This window comes from Castor canadensis, chromosome X, assembly GCF_047511655.1.
Source record: "Castor canadensis chromosome X, mCasCan1.hap1v2, whole genome shotgun sequence".
Lineage (NCBI taxonomy): Eukaryota > Metazoa > Chordata > Mammalia > Rodentia > Castoridae > Castor > Castor canadensis.
In genome coordinates, this window is record NC_133405.1 from 36,159,487 (window position 1) to 36,180,707 (window position 21,221).

Here is a 21,221-nt window from a genome sequence, read left to right on the forward strand (position 1 = left end):
CACACACAGAGACACACACCTAAACATCATTTTACCATGGAAAAAACATGGTTTGTTACCTCGAATCTTTTTTTTTTTTCACCTAAGCAACATTTACTGCCTGGAGATCTTGAAATAGCAACTGTAACGAACATGTAACTGCCTTTGTATGGATGTAGAGTAGTATTGTTAATGTACTAGATAAATAGATAAATAGAGGTCCATATGGAGATATGTTGATCTATACACACATACAATATGTATTTGTGCATATGCTGTACTTCAATTAGATACTTCAGCTGTTTGGGAAAGCAGGATATTTTCAAAGCAATCTGGGAATCCTTTATTAAAGCTGTTCTGCACCTTCAGAGATTCATGGATTTACTTTCGATAAAGAGAGGCTCACCTGCAGCAGGACCCGTGGGCAGAAGCAACTGAACACCATTAAGAAGTGGGGCTAGCACTCACGGAAAAATGAGCTCAGAAAGATGGAGAACCTTATTTGACCTCTCAAGACTCTTCAATTGAAAGGAAGAGGCCGGCAGCTGCATAGCTCCCTTGTGTGGCCAGAAGGTGAACCAGCAGCCAGGCTCGCACTGCCAGGCTGAGTATAAGGATCAAAATGTCCTAGCTGAAAAGTAGTTGAGGAGAAACTGAACCCACTAGGTAGAATGAAACTGAGGTCCAGAAGGGGTGAAGTCGCTTGTCTAAGTGTACACAGACAAGTTTTCTATAACTTTCACTTCTGGTCGTGTGCCATTGCTGTACATCAAAATCCCCTGGGGAGCTTTCTCTTCACATGGCTGTACTGATATGTAATTAGCATATGATATACTAAACAGACTTGGTAAAATTTGATATATGCACACACCCATGAAACCACCATCACAATATTTCCCTCACCCCATCTCAATTGACCCCTGAATCAACTAGGGAGCTTTCAAAAACTCCAAATGCCTGGCACTGCACTTAGGAAGAACCAGATCAGTAGACCCCAGTAGCCAGACCAAACATCAGGATTTTTAAAGCCCCTCTGGGTGGTTTTAATGTGCAACCAAGGTTAGGAATCATGGAACTACATAATCTTACCATTTCTGCATAGACCAACCTCTGTGTTGGTTTTCAAATATAAGTATCAAAGTAACCTATGGAGCTTTAAAAACATACATGCAGAGACGCTCCGCTGGTTACAGTTCCAGAATTATCAGGTCAATGGGGGAGGAGCATGGAGTTGATATTTTTAACAAGCCCATGAAGGTCTGGAATAGAAGAAAGGCCTTTCATATATTCATTTTTCTATACTTCTTAAATTTTACAATTTTATTTAAAAGGTAGCTAATTTGTCTAATAGCATTAATAAATTTTCATTGTTAAATTGGCCAAAATGTAAAGTTTCAAAAAGAAAACCTCTTTATGATGGACATCTTAACCAGTACACTAAGGCAAGAAGACTAAAGCATGAGAATTGGAAAGGAAAAAAAACCAAACCTTTCATGACATACCAACGGTATTATGGTGAATAGTAAATTTAGAAAACAAAAGAATCTAAAGAATGATTGTCACAGTTAAGAATTAAATGAATTAGTGAGATTGCTAGGTAAATATACATAACCACAGTTATAGTTTTACATATTAGCAATAAATATTAGAAAATATTTTTACAGACATTTACACCAGCTTTTAAAAATGAAGTACCCAGCAATAAATCTAACAGTTATGTGAGAAAAACTATAAACACCTCATTGAAAGAAAGTAAAGACGACCTCGTAAGTTCCAATAAAATTCCCAATGGGTTATTTCATTTATTTGCTTGTTTATTTCTGTGGCAGTTGCAAGTTGATTTCTAAACTTAATAAGGAAATGGCACAGGGCCAATAACCAAGATACATCTGAAGAGCAAGGATGTAAGAGGACTTGCTCCAGCAGACACCAAAAGTAACTGTAAAGCTATGGTGAGTAAAACAGTACATGATTACCACAGGACAAATAGACCTGTCGAATAGAATAGAAAGCCCAAGAATAGACTCAGACACAGAATCTTGACTTATGACAAATATAGCACTTAAAAGCAGGGTTCAGGTAGGATTTTTAATACATATAGAGCATGCTCAATAAATACTATATTGGCTATCCGGGGAAATGAAATTGGATCATCTGTCACATTACATGTAAAAATCAATTCCATGTGAGTTGTAAAAATAAATGTGAACAGCAAAACAATATAGCTTTCAGAAGATAAAATGGAAGAATAACTTTAGGACATCAAGGTAAAAAATTAACAAAACACAAAGAAATGCCAACTGTGAATGAAAAGATTGGTAATTTTGACTGCATTAAAGTTGAGAAATTTTAAGTTCATCAAAAGATGTCACTAAAAGAGCAAATAGGAAAGCCATATAGTAGGAGAAAGTATCTGCAACACATATGATTAACAAAAGACTTGCATCTAGAACATACCTAAAGCTCCTGCAAGTCTGTAAGAAAAAGAGAACCCAATAGAAAATAGGCAAACAGCGGTGTATGTAAAGACAGTGTTCATATAAATGTTGTCCATATTATCTACAAACTAGAGCCAACCCAAACATCCACCTATAATAGGTAAATAATAAAGAAATTGTGATAGAGTCATACAATGGGATCCTAAGCAATAATTGAAATGAACAAAGTTCATATGCATCTTTCTGAGTAAAAGAAACCAGACTGAAGGAAAACATTCTGGATAATTTAATTTGTATAATTTTTTAAAAAATTAGTCAAAACTATACTTTACCATGGAGAGAAGCATACATAGCTGGTGAAACTATAAAGAGAAGTAAGACAGAAGAAGTCAAGATAGTGGTTTGGGGCTAGGATGGGTGCGGTCCTAATTGAAAGGGGGCATATGGGCAGCTTCTGGGATCCCGGTGATATCTTATTTCTTTAACTGAAGGGTTACATAAGCATCTTCGTTACAATATTTTGTTAAGAGAACACACTATATTTAATGTACTCTGTAATATTTCACAATTCAAAACGTGTTTCACAAGTGTGATTTATGGACTGATTTGGGAACCACTGTGGTGACCAAATCAGCAGAGCAGCAAACCAGAATAGGTTATTTGCCTTAGTAACTTGAATCCTATGCATCTAAACAATTTTGTACATTATTTAATAAGCTAATTAATGAAGAAGATGATTGATGAATCTACAACCAATACATAAAACTATTTTTTCCTGAGAACCTCATGAATGGGCTATTGTTCATTTAAAAATGTATTCTATTAAAATACCAAATACCTAAATATATCAAAATACAATAAAACTAAATAAATTAGCAAAGATGTAGCTATAAATACTGACTTTTAGCGGGCAGATGAGTGGAACGTACACAGACACAATACTTTCTTAGTAAGAACGATTAAAATGTCTCTCAATGAGAGGTAACAGGCAAACATAGTCATAGATGCAGCATAATTATTGCTTTGAGTTAAGTCAAGGTTCAGATGCTTAGAATACATCACTTTTCAAGGCTCAATTCACTTCTATATTCAGGGCTCTTCTGCTACTCTTCACAGGCTATGCAAAGTAGCAGAATATTTCTCATGTTTCTGGATGTGGGCAATACTGTTTTTCAGATAAACTATTTGAATAGATGGTAATTATGACTAGCACAATTGTACTCGTGAGGAAATTAAAACTTAAACAGGTTAAATAACTTGCCCAAGGTCACAAAGCTAGTAGGTAAGCAGAAAGTTTGGGATAGGAAATCAAATCTGACTCCCCAATCTTCCTATGACACCATGTTGACCATGTTGACTATATCTATCACAAATAGATGCCATCCATCTACATGTAGATACACACTTTCCTCCTTCCCTCTTGGTCTCTCTCTCTGTCCTTCCCCCACTCTTTAGAAAGAAACAGCCACAGAGAGATCTTTACCTATAAAGATGTGTACTAGAATTCCTCTCCCTTTTATTTACCACTTCAAGTAAGGATTTCAGGAAACATTTCAGGGAAGCATTTGCAAATCAAAGCAGGGCAAGATTTTCTCAGAAGAAAGCATTTTACATTTTCACTGGGATGGAGTAAACAATGACAATAATAAATGCTTTCAGTTAGATGTCAGCCCAGATAAAAATTTCAGCTTATCTGGAAAGAGCTATCTTTCCCCACCAGTTACATCCTTGTATTGTGTTCTTTTGCTATTAAAGGAGAGCAAAGAAGGAAGGAGAAGAGGCAGGAGGGAGAGGGAAAGGGAGAAAGAAGAATGAACTGACTACCTTGCACCCAGTGACTTGAGTAGCTAAAACTAGGTTAAAAAAGAAAGCTGCTTCTTTCAATTGACAATAAGGTCACTGGGCCATTAGGTAACTGGTTCAAATATCAAACATTCTCACTTCACATCTCAAAATGTCCTTATCACCCCCAAGAGGTAGCCCTAATGGTTAGAGTATCCATTACAGGTAAGTATCAAGAGAATTTTCAGCCATTCGGGATTGTGGGATAGGGTTCTGAGGTATTACAGTTAGGGGCAACTTCCCTCAGCAGAAGTCTCCCAACTTAGTACAGGAGACTGGGACACATTAACTCTTTCTACCCTATCCCTATGAAACTTATGACCCACTCCTGATTTTCTTTCTGGAATCAGAATATACAAATTCACGGTCTAACTTGTCTTTTTACCAATGCAACACCATAGGACTAGATTTAAGCCTAGAAACTTGCACAGATGGTACAAATGTGCAATTTCATGGCCCAGCAGACTGTTGGAGACAGTCTCTACTCTTAGACCCTGTCCCCCAAAGACAAGTGAAGGTAATAACAGAATCTCAAAGTAATTATAACCATAATAAAAAGAAGAAAAACATTAGAGGCAGAAAAATAAACTTTTTAAGCCTGAAAGAATTCAAGCTAATATACACATATGAAATAACCTCTGTCAAAATCTGAGGTCTAACTTCTGGCCAAGGGCTGCAGTTGTAAGAACCTCAGATCAAAAAGGCTCTCTAGACTTGGCAAAAGGTTTCTTATGACCATATAGCAGTGAGTCTGACTATAACTCAGAAGCTTATACAACTGCTACTCTGGGCAAAGATGCATTTGGGGGTGGAAATTTCACTTAGATCAGGGAGACAGGGTAAGGAAAATAATAGTTTTTAAATTCAGAGTGTGCAAACTAGAAGGGGTTCTTATCCTCTTGGTGTTTAGTTCTTGGACCAAATTTCTAATCCTTTTTCAAACCCCCCTGCTGAGATCCGTGATGAGATGAAAGAGAGAAAGTAGAGGAAGAGGAACAAGAGTTCAACTTCAGGATTCTGGTGTCTACAGAGAAAAACAAACAGGATGAGTCTGTATGTTTGATTTTGTGTCATCTGGATGCTGGAAGAGTGTTAAGGAGGGTAAAACAACAAAGACCTGCTCTTTCTGAGCAACCTAAGTTAAGTCTACTTTGCAGGTCACACCATGGGCTTAGTGCCATAGCAGTGGAGGTGATGGTGTAGTAGCCTCAGGGGCCATTTCTCAGCCTGGAAGTGGGGCTTCTCTGTCTCATACCTTGCCTTTGGCATGATCTGCATGCAACTCTGTTGTGAGGGGAGAGGGAAGTGAAAAGGAGCTGCTTATATAGCCCCTCCCAACCTGGTCCACTCTACCTAAATAAACTCCTGACAGTATACACAAGGCTTGCTTAGACTGCTTCTACGTTCCATCTGTTGAACTGTTCATTATCAGGTGTGCCCAAGCTTCTGAACAAATCTGACCACATAGATTTATTTATTTATTATCATTACCATTATTTTGCAGTGCTGGAGATTGAACCCAGTGTGTCACATGTGCTAGGCTAGTACTCTACTATAGTCCCAACTATAATTTTTCTAAGAGAAAGCAAAAGTCCACATTTCAGGTAATAGTGGCCCTAGTCTTATTCATATGACAAGAAAGATCATTCAGAATACAAAAGCATGCGATTGACAAGAGAGGAATATGTATTTGTAAGGAGGAGGCAAACATCTCAGGGGACTGTGCTGGCTGCATCCACTGTGTGGTAGACCAAAGGACTCTTCTTGACATCTCTTCTTGTTAGCCAACCATCTTAAAAAGTTTGGGGGCAAATAACTCACCTCCTTTTAATGCTGTTCTGGAAAGCAGCCATATTTGAGAATCTACTGAAAGCTATTGACCTTTGTCTTAGAAACACACACACACACACACACACACACACACACACAAACGGAATTTGGTGAATTTCTACATCTAGTAGAAGCCATACACAGAACCTCCTCAGGGGTCTGTTGACCTGACGTTAAGAACCTGTGGTCTAGGAGGGAAAAATATTTAACATTTATTGAGTGCTCACTATATTGCAGGCACTATTCTAGGTACTAATCAGATTTTCTTGATAAATTGCAACAACCCTATGAAGTAGAGTCTACTGTTCTCTATTATATTGATGAGAAAATGGTGGCAGAGAGTGTCACTTGCTCTAGGACAAACAATCCGTAAACAAAAAGACCCAGGTTTTAAACTCTGACTTTGGAGAACTTTCTCTTAGCCACTAAGCCACAGCTGTGAAATGAAACAAATGAAAGTAATTTTTTTTTAATTTTATGTTACTGAGACCATGATCACAGTGTCTTTCTTTTTTTGTAGTGGGGGAATATGAATAATCTGTCTCTCCAGAAAGCTGAGAAAGTAGAGATGATGTGACACTAGTTGGAGAAGAAGTCCTTGACCAAATGTCTCACATCTACAACTAACTGCTGTTCATGGCACAGCATAAAACACAAGCTAGTTAGGCCCTCTACTTGGCTTCCAAAGAGCAGGCCTGTGGCATTGACATTAACCCTTGAGCTTTGAGCTCTTGATCAAGTAGCTAAGCTTACATCTAGGGTCACAATATCTTAAATAGTATAGCTTAAATATCTACAGGGCCCAGAAAAATAATGCAAATGTAAGCCTCAGTGATGGGTGAGGGTAGGATCACGACCAACTGGAAAGTGTATGTCCTGCCTCAGAACATTAACATTTAACAAAAACAAACCCAATGAGGGTCAAACAAAAGACACAGCCAACTTGAGAGCCATCAGTTTGTGACCTATGAGTAGACCATTTCCGTGCCATTTTCCAGATCTTTCCAAGTCAGGAATCAAGGATGCAGTCTGTAAGCAGGGGATACAAGGTGACCCACATGACAATGTTGTGACTCTCATTTCATTAGAACCATTCTTTTTTAGTGCTAGCCACTGAGTAGCAGGTCACAAGCAGAAAGATTCAGATACCAGAGAGGAGGAAATATCAGGCACCGATAGCACATGTCACATACCTCATACATAGGGAGCATTCGAGGTCAGATGCGTCAAAAGATGCAAGCGGAATACTGAGAGCAGGCTTGTCCCCCTGCTCTGGGGGAAGATCTGTGATTTAGAGAGCAACAAGTCAGAACTGAACCAACTTTGGCTTCACAGATAATGCTTCTGAGACAAAAAAAAGAAAAAGACAAAAAACCTGTTTTTCAATTTGCCACTCTAGCCACCTCCCTAGGTTTATTTAGTGGTTACCTGAGCCACTGAGAATGTGCTTCCCTGTAGTAGCTCCCAGAGTTTTCCAGCAGCCCCCATAGACAGAGAAATGAAAGCCCAAGAGCTCTGGGGAATTACTCTAATGTACTGGGCACTTCACTCAACAGCAAAAGCAGCAGCAGCTTCATGAATTGAGCCAGGTCTTCAAAGCTGGGACTGAAACTTGGCACTGCCAACCTCTCTTGGAAAGATATGAAGCTGCAGCTGCTGCTTCTCAGGATACGACTGAGTGAGGCCTGATCACACTTCTCCTGTCCTACATTCTTGGAACAGGGATGAGGGCAGAAGAAGTTGACCTGGAAGGAAGTGACACTGTCAAAGACATGAGATGTCATTACTTGATACTGTGCTTGACCTTGGCTTTCCTTGATAATCATCTTCAAGTGCTTACAGTGTACTAGGCATCACGTGTGATCTCCCAGAAACCTCACAGCACCCCCAAGGTCACATATCTGGGAAATGCCAAAGCTGGACCTGGAGCCAGAGGAGCCCTCAGGTAACTGGCATATATCCGTAAGCCCAGTCATCTGCTCCAAGCCATTTTCTCCTAGGATAGAATCAGTACCTTGCTTGGAGGCTTTATTAGGCACCTCGGTGTCTTTTTGGAGTTCAATTTGGCAATGCTTCCTTTTCTTTTCCTGGTGTTTACCAGTCTTGATGGAGGCAGCATTCAGCTTCTCCTCCTCTTCTTCTTCCTGGCCTTTCGTGTTATCTTGTTGATCATCTACCTTTACTTCAGCTGCGTTCACCTGGCTGCTCCTGTCTCCCATGGCTGCTGCTTCCTCCTGACTAGAACAATGCGGGAGCTCTGGATTTTCCTAGAGGAAGAAAGAGCCAAACATCAGAATCTACTTAGGAACAAGATTGTCCTCTGATGTTCTTCCCCAGAGGGGAAAAGAAAAAACAACATAGCACTGATCCTTACTCCTGATCACTTAGTGGGCAAATAGCTCAACTAAGGGGCAGTCATGAGGCTTATTTCCTACTTCCGGTCAGCACGGCATCTGTGACACAGGCATGCCCAGCTTGAGTGGAGTAAGGAAACTTCTCTAGGCAAGGACAACAGGCGTGGAGGAAGAAATACTCCCTGCGCAGTGGGAGGGAGGGAAATGCAAGGGAAACCCCACTCGCCCTCCTATCGGAATCATTTCCCAGTAACCACTTTAAGGCATGCAGTAAGGGTAGCTCCTGTCACTTAATACTTCCTCTCACCCTCACTGCCATTCATAGCCATCTGCAATCCTCAAATTCCAGCTTCAAAAAGACTTTTGGTAAGGCTTTGGCCCAGGTCTGTCTGCAGGGCTGCCAAATCACCTCATGCTCTATATGTCTATGTTACACTGATCAAACAGACAAGGGAAAACCTTGATTAGATTTGGGTGAAAAGTCCAGGAAAAGAGGCAAAATCATTTGGCAAAATGATTGCTATCATCTCTTGCTTTTTAAAGAATTTCTTTGAGGAGGATATTCAAAAACGAATCTAGAAATAAATCCGATGAAGTGTTTATGCAGATTTACCCGGAGAACCTTTCTACAATCTAAATCTATAGTCCACAGGTCAAAACGCTCATCTTGTTGCTTTTCCTCCAACCCCTACCAAAACTTGGTAGACACACGTCAAAAAAGGGATATACAGTTATAAGACAATGTTGAGGCGAGGAGTAAAAGGAGTGGGCTTTCTCAGTCTCTATTCTGGAAAGTTCAGGTTTTCTTCTGGACTATAGAAATATTAAACTCTTCACTTTCTCTGACCCCAAGGCATTGTCCAAACAGGTGTACACTGCCTTGCAAAGCACAGCTGGGGTGGAAATCTATGCCCTGTTCTCTAGCTGACTCAATTAGAGAGCCAGGTGTGCTATTTTCCTACATTTCAGAATAAGAACATGTAGAAGTTCAGGCACTTGGGTTCATTCACTATTACCATTCTCGCTCATGAAATAATGACCACTGGGGGCTCTCTGATTTCAGGACATACTCCAAGTTCTGCCAGTAAGAAAAGACAGGCATGCCTGCATTTTATTCCTTCTCCACAGTAGGGACAGAAACTGGGAAAATTGAGTATCTATGGCTTACATATAGGTGAAGAACATCAGGCACAAATGAAAGGGAAACTGCTGCCCAAAGGTGCCCAGGTAGTCAGTGCTAAACTCTGCCTTTGAGTCTGGGCTTCTGAGCCCCAGCTTCTGCCCACTTAGCCTGTGCTAGAAAAGCCAGCACCTGGAGTCCATCTCTCTGTGTTCTATTCCCTTATTTTCAAAGAAAGGCACAAATATTTATCTTTCTCCCAAAAACTTCAATTCAACACTCTTTCCACATCTCTTTCTTCTTCACTGCTACAAATATGATAGGGTGACTACTGATGTGTAAGGTATAGTGCAGGAATATGAAATTATCTCCATTTGGGGATCAAATAGAGTTGTTCCACAAGGATCTCAGCTGATGCTCAAAGGTCAGTAAGCTAGCGCAAGCAAAAAGCAGGAAAAGAGGGCAGTCACACTATTCCCAGACTCTGCCCCAGAGCTGGAGCCAATAAGCCCATCCATAGTGTGTAGCTCCAGGGGAAGAGGGTCAATCCCTTTGTCATTGTATCAAATCTCTCTTTGACTGGATCTGACCAAGACTAAAAAATAAATGTAATAAAGAATAAACTTTGGGACCATGCCTGAAACTCACAGTTGTGTCTTTAAGAAATAACCTTTTAGCAAAGAACACAGTCACTACTGACTCCATTTTTTTCTTTTTCAGGAACTAAAATAGGAAAAGTTGGGCTCACTCCCTGTGTTTGCCCACAAAACAGCCAAATGAAGCGTCACAAGCAAGCTGGGTGAATCGAGTTTTACCTGTGACAACTTTGGTAGATTATGGCTGGTGCCTTCAGTAGCCATTGACTCTACGTGTTCCTTTAATCTAGGGTGAGGTGCCAACAGCTTCAGGATATCGGGAGGGTGTTCCTGAGAATCCCCCGGGACTGATGGTGAAAAGAAACTAAGGAGAAGCTGTGACATAAAACAGAAGACTTCACTACTTAAGTTTCTACAGGTGCTCAGGTGAAGGGGGAAGGGCAGAAGGATGGGGGCACAGCTTATAGGGCAAAATTCCAGGGAGGAAGCCTTGGACCAGTGTCCCTGGACATAGCAGGGCAGGGGTCTCTGCTTCAGTGTGCATCGGAATCACCTGAGGAGCTTATGAAAAAGCCAGGTTCCTCATTCCCACTCCTGTCTCTGGAGGGCTGAAGTGTGGCCCAGAAATCCGGGTTTTGAGAAGGCACTATAGCTACCTCTGTTACCTAGCCAAAGTTAAGAGCCACCACTCTGATGCTATCATGCTGCAGAAATATTTGCGGTGGCATTTAAAAACTCATCTGAAAGAAAAGACACAGAGTGGTGAAGTCAGGAGAAAAACCTCAGTTGTCAGGAACCTGGAGTCATATCCATAACTGCCCAGTGGACAGAAGCCTACAAAGGTCTCCTAAGTTCCTCACTGCTTCTTTTCTTTCTCCTCCCCACCCCCACCATCACTCCTGCCAGGGACCTGAGCAGTGAAGTGTTAGGAAAGCAGAACTCAAACTTCCTCCCTCTTCTTCCATCCTTCCCCCATTTGGACCTTCTCTTTCCAGAAAATGTTAGATAAAGTTCAAGTACCCAGGGCAGGCAGTTTCCAGCCTATTGCTGGTTTTGCTTGCAATTGGACATGATGGGAGGGTAGATGAGAAGAAGCATAATGGACTGGGATTCAAAGATATGCATTCAAGTGAGGGCTGCACCATTAGCTGTCAACATTCTTGCTTTAATTCTCTCCTGTACCAGCAGGGAATATATACATATATGTACATATCATCTGTGATGTATATGATATCATATTACACGTGATACATATGTATGGTATATAATATATAACACAAGGAAAGCAGGTCACTGAGCTTCTAAAACATATTCAAGTGTTTGTACCTAGCAGCCCTTGCAGACTTTGAGACCTGCTAAAGGTGCCCAAACCCTTGTTCAGGCTACACAGTCAGGGTATTAACTGATTAAGCGAATTTGACAGAACACCACACTCCAGTTTGATTTATTCTCTTGCTGGCCCCCATCAGTTTCTTCACACTGTCCCTTTGGATGCCAGCACTTACCATGAAGCCAAACCCTGCTCAGCCTTCAAAATCTCAGCTCCTTCCCTTACTACTCCCATCTCTCTGATCGTACCTGCCCTTTCATGTTTTCTACAGACCATAATACAACATCTTAAACTACACCATCTTATGTTGTCCTGGAATTGTGTCACAGAAATAAGTTTTTCTCTCCTGACAGATGGCTAGCTCTGAAGGGCACAAAACAGATGCCTAATATATACCACACTGAATGGAATTGAATTAAGACAGTTATTCTTTCCAGAGCCCAAAGAAAAGTCTAGCATTCAGGTCCAAAGTTCTTAGACAGATCTCAATGTTTCTTTTCAGCTCTGGAAAACCCATTCCCTGGGTATAAGCTGGGAAAGGAGTGAGATGGGGAGACACTCACAGTTTCAAAGGCCATAAATACCAGCTTTCAGAGGCACCTGTGCCCCAGGAGCCCTACCGAGGGGCCCAACAGGACCAACCCACTTCTGAAGCAGTCTCCTCAAAGGAACACGGTGTTCTTCAGGGGCTACATAGCATTCCAAGGTACAAGGATGAAAGGGCACAGGGTGGCAGCAGAGAAAAGGAGGCCAAGGCGAGAAATCAAAGGAAACAAGGCAGAAATAATAGCAGCAGTTCCCTTCTTCACTTTGCTACCTAAGATCTCTCTCTAGGCCTTCTCAATGGCTTTGGAAAACAAAAGTTGGGGTCAACTCTCAGTGAGCATAATCATTCCACATGAATGAAAGTCAATTCCACTGCAGCTTCAGCCTTAGAAAGACCCAACTAGGTCAAGAAGGAAAGAAAAAAGAATCCGAGGTAAAAACAAACACTAAAAAGAAACACAGGGCTGTGAGTTCTAAGGCTGCTTATTAATGCCAAGTGAAACTGGACCATTTTTGTGAAATCTTTAGCCCTGAAAGTAGAACAGTCCAGTGAATAAGTAAAGCTGAGGCCCCTCAGAGTTCTTAAATGGCTGCTACAGCCTCATCACACTCAGCAGAAATTTGCCTCTAAATTCTTATGCTAACTTCAGAACTCTATAACACTCATTGCAGGCACATGCTCACTTGTATTGTCTGGCATTAATATTAGCAAACATAAAATTGTAAGTTCCTTGAGAAATTTATGCCTCTTTGGGTCTCCAGAGCTTCACACAATGCCTTGCTTCTCATCCTATCAGATAGGTGTGGAAATGGCAACAGCCCATCTATAAAAGCAAACTGGAGAGAGAGGTCAGTCCAACTGATGATACCAGAACCTTGGGCCAACTGGGGAAGGAAAAAAGAGAGGTAAAGAAACCATTCATCTTGAGACCAAGACCTGCCTCTTGCAGGCTTTGTATATCCTGTTCCCAAAGTCAAGTTCTTTCCATCCAAGAATTTGATAGTTCCACTGTTACTGCTTACCCAGCCCCATCAGTAAGTGCTCAGACTCTGACATGTCCTCCTGGGATAGCAGAAAGTAGGAGTAGTGAAGAGGGCAGACTTTGGAAGCAGTCCAAGTTTGAATGTTTTCTAATCAGTCACTAGGGGTGTGACCTCAGAAAAGTCACCAAGAATAAGCTTCCTCATCTTTCTTATTTGCAACATGGGGATAAATACCGGTACCCTCAGAGAGAAGTAGTGGGAATTCAATTATCTCTTCTTCAAGCCCCTAATACAGGAAATGCTCAAGAAATGTTAATACACCATAGGATGCATTTCAGATTTGGGGAAGGATCCACAGCTTGAAGAAATTCTTCCTGACTCATGCTCCTCTCAAGAAAACCTTGTCCACACACCCAAAACAAGTCAAAGCAACTTCCCAGACAGGAAATTCTCCGTTAGAGGCATAAAATCCACAGCCCAGCTTCCATCAAATTTATTGATTTTGCTAAAGATTCCTTTCAAGAGCCTTCAGAAACCAGTCCTGTCTCTTGCTCACTTTCTTCATCCACTGTACTGCCAAACCATACAGGGACAGAAGGACTTGTGGCCTGATTGTGAGTAGGAGAATGGGGCACAAGAGAGTAGACACAACCACAGACCTGTCAGCATCCAACTTCCAGGCCAATTAGCCAGACACCAGGAGAATAAATTGCAAAACAAAAAACAACAAAGTTCATGAACTGAGGGTGTGTGATCCTTCAATCATACTTTTAGTATTTCATGCAATTTTTTGTCACAACCACATTTTCCTGGGATCCAAGATTTGGAATGACTATTTGGATTATATTGTAGTGGTCTCTGCCTTGCCTTTGTGAGAGTGTGTTTCATTTCTAACAAAGGAGGTGAAGGTTAGGGTTCTGCATATGACAGGGGAAGAGGAGACCATCAACATCCCTTCCTAGGAGTTGACCAGCCTGTGTGGCTGATGAAACTGTAATTCAGCCAAAGAAAAATTATACAGCTGCAGGCAGCTTCACACCCCAGATTTCTCATTAACAGTCAGAATCTCCTGAGCGAGCCTCCATCTCCAGGTTAAGGTATTTGCTTTTGTTTGGTTTTATATTCCACAGACAACGTAGACCCTGAGTTAAAGCATTCCTCACAGGCCCATACAAAATGCAGGAACTGTGCAATCTGATTGCACACACCAGAAGAACAGCGTTTCTGAGCAATCAATTGACTGTGTTGTATTCCTCCCATCCCCTAAACCTGGAAGACTCCAAATGCCAGGGAGGGCAGCGTCCTCATTCGCCTCCCCAGAGAAAACAGAGAAGTGGGGGTCCACTAGACGACCGGGCCTGATGTCATTCCAACTCACCCTTTGTGCTTCCCATCTTGCTCTCTCATTCTTTCCGTCAAGGGATACGCAGTAGATAAACTCTCTCAGGGCTTCTTCCACCTTGCCTAAGGTGGCCAAGGCTTGTGCTTTTCTGAAGTGTGCCTAGAAGAAAACATCTTAATCACCTTCTTAATGCTGCTACTATTAATAACCATTACTGAGTACTTACTGAGCAGTCACTATTGTGTGACTCTTTCATCTTCAGCCCTAAAATGTGGACAACTTTTCTGAATCCCATTTTAAAGAAGACAAAACTGAGATCCAGAAAAGTAACTTGCCCAAAGTCATACAGCTGGCAAAATGTGGAAGATGGATTTGAACCTGGAGCTGAATACACCAAAGCCTATATTCTTAACCAGTGCACCACACTTTGCCCTCTCACCCACCATTGTATGAGGCATGACAAACATAGCCAGAAGCCCCATTTGACCATATACTAACACAGCTTTCAGGGCCTATCCAAGTATGTCTTCCTCTGTAATGGCTTGTAAGCAGAGACCTAGTTGACAGGAGTAGCTTGAGAAGGCACCTAGACTTGGTGACCATTTTGCAAAAGAAGGAGCATGACCCCTCTAAGAGTTCAAAGTTTGCTAGTTGCAAATGGAACTGGAACTGTGGCTTCAAGACACCCAGAACATTCTTCCCCACAAAGCAGACTTTCTCATGAAAGAACACACACGTTCACCCTGACATTAATGCAGAGTGTACAGGCCTGAGGCAGGAGGATAGGGAAGTGTAGGTTGGCCAAGAAAGGGTAAACGGGTGCTAGTCCAAGTTCTGCCTTAGGGCATATCCCAAGCCCCACCTAGGACAAGCTCCCTTCAGTAAGCATCTGGATGGGAACATCCTTGGTATCCCCTTTTAGTGGTCAGCTTGGTGGTCACTGCATCACGATAAAGGAGGATGTTTACGCAGAGGGAAAAGTTCTGGAACTAGTGTGTGCTTTGAGGGCTGGGGAACCTGTTCCCAGAAGACCTTCTGAGACACCCCCAGGTCCTCAAGATGGTAGCAGGTCCATAATGCTTGATCTGAAATTCCTGGAGGCAAAAGTTTTTGATAATCCAATATTTTCACAAGCTTGGCATCAAAATTCATTTGGTGACAAAATCTGGCCTAAACTGATGTAAAGTGTTGTAAAGGATTTGTCCTACTTAGTGTGAATTTTCATGTGATATGCTACAGAGATGGTTGATTAATTAGTGTGATTGTGATACTGTCCCGGAGCTCACTTATTATTATTGTCTTTCTAAAACCAGAAACATTCTGGAATCAGAGAACATCTGGCCCCATGAGATTCAGATAAACCATCATGGCCCTGGTTTTGGATAAGTTGCTTTCCATCTCGCAAAATGTTCTCTTGTCCATGCTCACTTGGGATCCTTATACATCCCTTTGAGGCAATCAGGGCAGATAGCAATAGCTTCATTTTATAAATAAGGACACTTGGGGTTCAAAGAGTGAAGTCACTTCTCCATGGTCACTTTGCTTGCAAGTAGTAGAGCCCAGGCTTAAATCTAATCTTCTAAACAAAACATTGCCATGTGGTAGAGGACAGTTATGAGGCCAGGCAGAGATGTAGAAAGTGACGTATTGTATCAGGCATCCTGAGAGATGCCTTCCTATCCTTTTTCCTAGCCCTCCTATGTGACCTAGATGTTTGGGGATACTGGCAGGTCAAGGGACACATTAAAGACTTGAAATGGCACAACCATTGTGGGTGTGGGGATCTCTCTTCAAGGAAAGTTGGCCAAGCTCCTGAGACACTCGGCTATCAGTAGAAGTCCCCAGGGCCAGGCCAGCAGTACTTCTCTCACCCTCTTCTTCCTACTCTCTGGAAATGATAAAGGTAATGATGATGTGATGGTGGTGTTGGAGGTGACAGCAAGGACATAATACTACATGCTGGGCACTGTTCTAAACATCTTCCCTACACCAGCTCAGATAATCCTTGCAACAACCCTATTTAGTAGGTGCTTTCAATATCAGTATTTTTACAGATTAGGAGATGAGGTTAAGTAATTTTGCCCAAGGCCACACAAATAGTAAAAGTAGCAGAGCTGGCACATAAGCCCACATATTCTGGCTCCCAATTCTGGATTTGGAGAGTCACAAAGCCCAGGCTGCTCTGCAAGTCCCCAGTTGAAGACAGAGCTAGGGAAGAATCCAGTTCCCTTGCTGATTTGAATCACCCTTTACCAGGTGTGCTCCCTACCCTCTGGCTCCTTTAGAAAGTCACCCTCCCTGCTCCTTTTGAGCCCTAGCATCCCTTCCCCCAGGGAGGCAGCCCTTCCTGCCCTACCTGCCTCCAGCATAACCCTTCCCATCCCTCCTATCCCACACTCACCTTAAAACCCATTGGGCGGAGTTTACATGCTATTTCTGCATCATGCAGTGCATCTTCATGAGACTCCAAGGTGAAATAAATTTGAGAACGATTGCTATAAAGCAAGTGGTCATTTGGAGCTGCCAAAAAGAGAACACAAAAAAAGCCCCAATTAATGGCCCCCAGCACAAGCACGTGATAAGTCCTGGATGAGGATGGATCTTGAGCAAAGACACACCACTGAAGATTTTTCTACTGGGGATCCAAAGGGCTAAGCTCCATTTCCAGTCCTGGTATCATCCTGCCTTTCACATCCCCAGCTATTCTATGTCGGAGCTTCCCCAACTGCAAAGAAACCGTTTTTGTCCCCTCTCTCAAGCAGTTCCTTAGAGGTCTTGTGGTATTTAAGGTGCATTAGAAACTTTGACCTAGAGAAAATCCTGGAAGACTAGCTTCTGAGTGAGTCCAGGGAAGAAAAAGACAGAGGTAGCTAGATGTAAGCCCTATCCTAACCTCCAGCAAGGCAGTTCCACTTTAGTCTTCTAGGTGGCATGACTGGTAATTGCTAGCATTTCTCTCTAAAAGCCCAGCACATCTGAATGAAGCTTCCCTGAAGGAGATGGAAGTGTATTTACAAGATCCTTTATTCCCATTACAGGTGGCCAAATGTGAATGAACCTGGACAAGGCTTCTAAGAATAAGTGAGACTGAGTTGCACCAATGTTCAGAATCACAGAATCACTATTTGCTAGGCCCGGACAGGCCTTTATAGATCATCTGGTTCCACCAATCCATTTTTCAGTTGGGGAAATCAAAGCCAGAGAAGAGAAGGCATCTGCTCAAGGTCACACAGTTAGCTGGTTGGAGTCATTGCTAACTGTTCAGACTTTGAAGCTGGGATGGAGACAGGTTCCTTTTATTGAGGACGGGTACAGTACTTAGGATAATGAGACAATAGCCATCTGAAGAAGTCCCTTTTCCTCTTGGAGAGGCGGAAGCTGGTCTTGACACTTTTTTTTTTACCCTGACTGCTGTGAGTAGATTAACAAAAGTGCAGGGAAGACTGTCCAGGGCAAAGTGATGGCAGCAAAAATGGAGGAGGCGGCCAAGAAAAGGCTTTCTTGGCTGGCCCTTGGGGAATGACTAAAGAAATGGCCTACCCTTAGAGAGCTGTAATTTAATGGCTTTCCCCTGTTTCATTGATGCCCGGTTCTTCCCCAGGCGCTGGGCTCCACCTTCTGTTGCGGGCAGTAGGCTTTGACCCCCGCCCCCGCCCCCGCCCCCCAGGAGAGTGCTGAGGGCTTGCTTGGGTGCCTGCTATTTGCTCTTCAGACTTTAGCAAAGAGTTGACAGTCTTTCTTTTGCTTCTCTTCTGTAGCACACGCCAGCCCAGTGGCAGCTCCCAGCCTGCACTGTCTGCATGCAGATAGGGTGTGTGTATATGCGGGAGGGCTGGGGTCTTTCTTTCCCTCAAAGCTACCCTTGCCCAGTCAGTTCCTGGTCCGCTCCGTCCTTCATAACTTGTCGCAGGCGTGAGTGGGGATTGGACACATGGAGCCTGCAGCCCACTTCCTCCCCTCCCCCCTGGCAGAGCCAGGTCCAGGGCACCCTCGGATCCCTGAGCCCTGTCTACCTGGCCCTGTTGCCTCCTCCCTGGCATGCTTCACCGGCCACCGCGCCCCACCGGCCAGCAGAGCTGCTGGCAGCAGGCTCGAACGGGGCAATAAGGGCCGGCGGCTCAGAGGCCACTTCCTGGGTCCAGGAGTGGGGGAGGGACAGGAGCAAGCAGGTCCCCCGAGAACTCGGGGACTCCAATCCAGCTAGAGGTGTGGGACTGCCCACGCTGCCCGTGAAGTTGCAAAGCCCACCTTGGAAGCAGGATGCCCTCTCATGCTTCCTCAGGGATCCCGAGCTGGGCTGGCCGGGTTAAGGGGTTTGAGGCGACGGACGGTACAGGCTGCCTGCTGGCGGTAGCGGGGAGGGGCATCTATTTCAGCCAAGGATCGTGTGATAGGAAGCGGCGACAATGAGTCACAGGGCAGCGGGGCGCGAGCGCTCCCCTCCCTCTCCCCCTCCCCGCACCCGCTGGCGGGATGGTTTCCGAGGCGAGGCGAGGCGAGGCGAGGCGAGGCGAGGCGAGGCGAGCGTGGCCCACTTCGGTTACCTCAGCCGTTACACAATCCCGCCCGCCCGCGCGGAGGAGGGGCCGCCCGGCCCGGGCCGCTCGCGGCCCTTATGCAACCAGTGCTCTCCTGACCTAATTCCAGGCCGGACCCACCCCACAGGGAGCCGCGGCCCCGGAAGGGACAACTCCCAGAGGCGGGAGCGCCAGACGCAGGCGCCGACCGGACATCTCCGCCTGGCAAGAGCCAGGGAGACCCGGCGCGAGTGCGGGAAGGGTGCGAAGTTCCTCTCCTGGCAGGGAAGATGCCGGCAGGTGTAAGAGGGAGTCCGGACATGCAGGGAGGAAGGAGAGGCAGAGAAATAGAGAGGGTGACACCTCGCAAGATAAAAAGACTGACAAAGATGCAAAGAGTGAAAAAGGGACAGAGGTAAAAAGGTGACATGGACAGAAACAGAGACTGAGATACCCAGAACTCCCCCAAACTAACAGGAGATGAAGAAAAAACCAAAAGCAGCAGAGGCAGAGACCCAGGAGAAAGCTAAAGTGTGAAGGACAAAGTTCCAGAAATTCCCCCCCCCCCCCGCTCTGCCCTGGGCAGGCCATGTTCCATCGCGGTCCCCCCACCCCCCTCCTCTGCCCTGGTCCATCCCCCATCTCCCAGCCCAGTTCATTCTCCCGCCCCCTCGCGTCGTGACCAAGCTCCCCCTGGCCCCGGGGGCGCTGAGAGTCTCACCCAGCTTCACTGCCTCATTGTACTTGAGCAGCGCCGCCTCCACCTGGCGCTCGCGGTACAGCCGGTTGCCCTCGTGCCGGAGTTGCGACGCCCGCGCCGGGCCCGGGAACAACTTGCCGAGGAGGCCGCTGAGCACCACGTTGACCCGCAACGGCGGGGGCGCCTGCTGCCCAGCCCGCCGGGCCCCGCGCGCTCGTCCAGCGGCCACCATCAACGTGGAGAGTTTGACCCCACACAGCGCACAGCGCCGATCGGCTGCCCGCCCACGTTCCAAGCACAGTTTACAAAAGGTGTGTCCGCACGCCAAGGACACGGGATCTGATAGAAATCCTTGACACTTTCGGCACTTAAAGCCATCCCACACCTCGGTGGCCATGGCAGCCCCTGCCTCTTCCACTGCCACAGTGCAGCTTGCTTCGCTACTCAGGTCGGAGGACGCGGGCGCCAGCGCCTCATTTTGCGGGACTCTCTCTGCCAGGCAGCGCACCAGCTGCTCCAGCTGCTCGGCCACCAGCTGCTGCCGCGCAGAGAGCTGTCTGTACACCTCGAGGGCTTCCCGAAGGCGCCCCCCAGATGCCAAGGCACCGGCCTGTGTGAGTAGAACTTTGCATTCCGGCGGCAGCGAGGTCCTGGGAGGCTGCTCTTGTTCCAGCTCCCGCCTCTGTAGAGGTTCGGGGCTCTCCGCAGTCGCCTCCGGGTGGGCGCCCGAGTCTACTCCTGCTGCCGATGCCGCCCGCTCCGCTGGCTCCGCCAGCTCCAAGTTGTTGTGGCCGAGCCCTGCGGGCAAGCACAACATCTGTTCAGTCTGAAATGAATCCATAGAGAGAAAGAGAGAGAGAGAGGGACCAGCGCGAGGAAGAGGCGTCTAGGGACCGGGAACACGGAGCAAGGGGTGGCGCCTGGAAGGAATCGGGGCTGTCCCGGTCACCGTGCCGCCCGGCACTGAGCTCTGCCGCGCCTCCGCGAGCTCCATGCCGGCTGCCCCGCGCCGCCTAATAACTGTCTTGTCTCAGCAAAGTGTTATATAAAACGTCACCACGTGACGCGCCACCACGCTGCTCATTGGCCAGCGGCGGGGAAATTGTTACAAAACCAGACAGTTTTGTAACAGTGTTGCGCTTGCTTCTTTTGGCTTCGCTTTTCTTGGCTTCTTTTTGAGGTTGTTTGTGTTTACATACTGCCTTATTTCCGACTCGCAACTTGAGTCATTTTTAGAAGAGGGAGAGGAACTCAACCTCCTCTCTCAGGCTTTTCCGTCTCCAAAGCCAACCCCATCCCACCTCCAAACTGGCCAGCAAACAGGTCCCCTCTGCCAGCCGCTTGCTACCGCCCCCCGCCCCGCCCTGGAGAGGCTGATATCTGGGGGCGCGGTGCACAGGGTTTGCTGGACGGCCATGGCTCTCCCTCCAGGCGGCAACGGCTGCGCTCTTTGAAGGACGAGAGTTGATAGCCACATCCGAGAAGTCCTCACTAGAGAGCCCTAGGAGCCCCACTGTGGCTCCCGGCTTTCTTCGCAGAGCGCACGAAGGCTGTGAGTGCGGTTTCCCGCGGGATTTTGGTCTCCCGCGCAGGAAGTGCCTGGGAGCAGTTGGTCTGGCGGGCACAGAAGTTGGGCAGAGCTC

The 21,221-nt window shown here is 45.3% G+C and overlaps 1 protein-coding gene across 3 annotated transcripts in view; it reads right to left on the bottom strand.

Annotated features, from left to right (window-relative positions):
• The window catches only part of Lonrf3 (LON peptidase N-terminal domain and ring finger 3), a 32,264-nt gene extending 11,662 nt beyond the window's left edge, over positions 1 to 20,602 (bottom strand). For 2 of the 3 annotated variants that reach the window (XR_012444469.1, XM_020157588.2), the window contains exons 1-5: positions 19,600 to 20,602; positions 16,763 to 16,881; positions 14,398 to 14,520; positions 8,104 to 8,356; positions 7,283 to 7,373 (exon numbers count right to left, since the gene is read on the bottom strand). Coding sequence is in view for 2 of the 3 variants with exons in the window: in XM_020157588.2 (XP_020013177.2) it covers positions 7,283 to 7,373; positions 8,104 to 8,356; positions 14,398 to 14,520; positions 16,763 to 16,881; positions 19,600 to 20,419 (1,406 nt within the window). In the remaining variant the exon portion in view is untranslated. Of the gene's footprint in view, positions 1 to 7,282; positions 7,374 to 8,103; positions 8,357 to 10,378; positions 10,535 to 14,397; positions 14,521 to 16,762; positions 16,882 to 19,599 lie in introns of all 3 variants that reach the window. The other variant, XM_020157589.2, reaches the window with a different exon arrangement.
• Between the last annotated feature and the right edge of the window lie 619 nt (positions 20,603 to 21,221).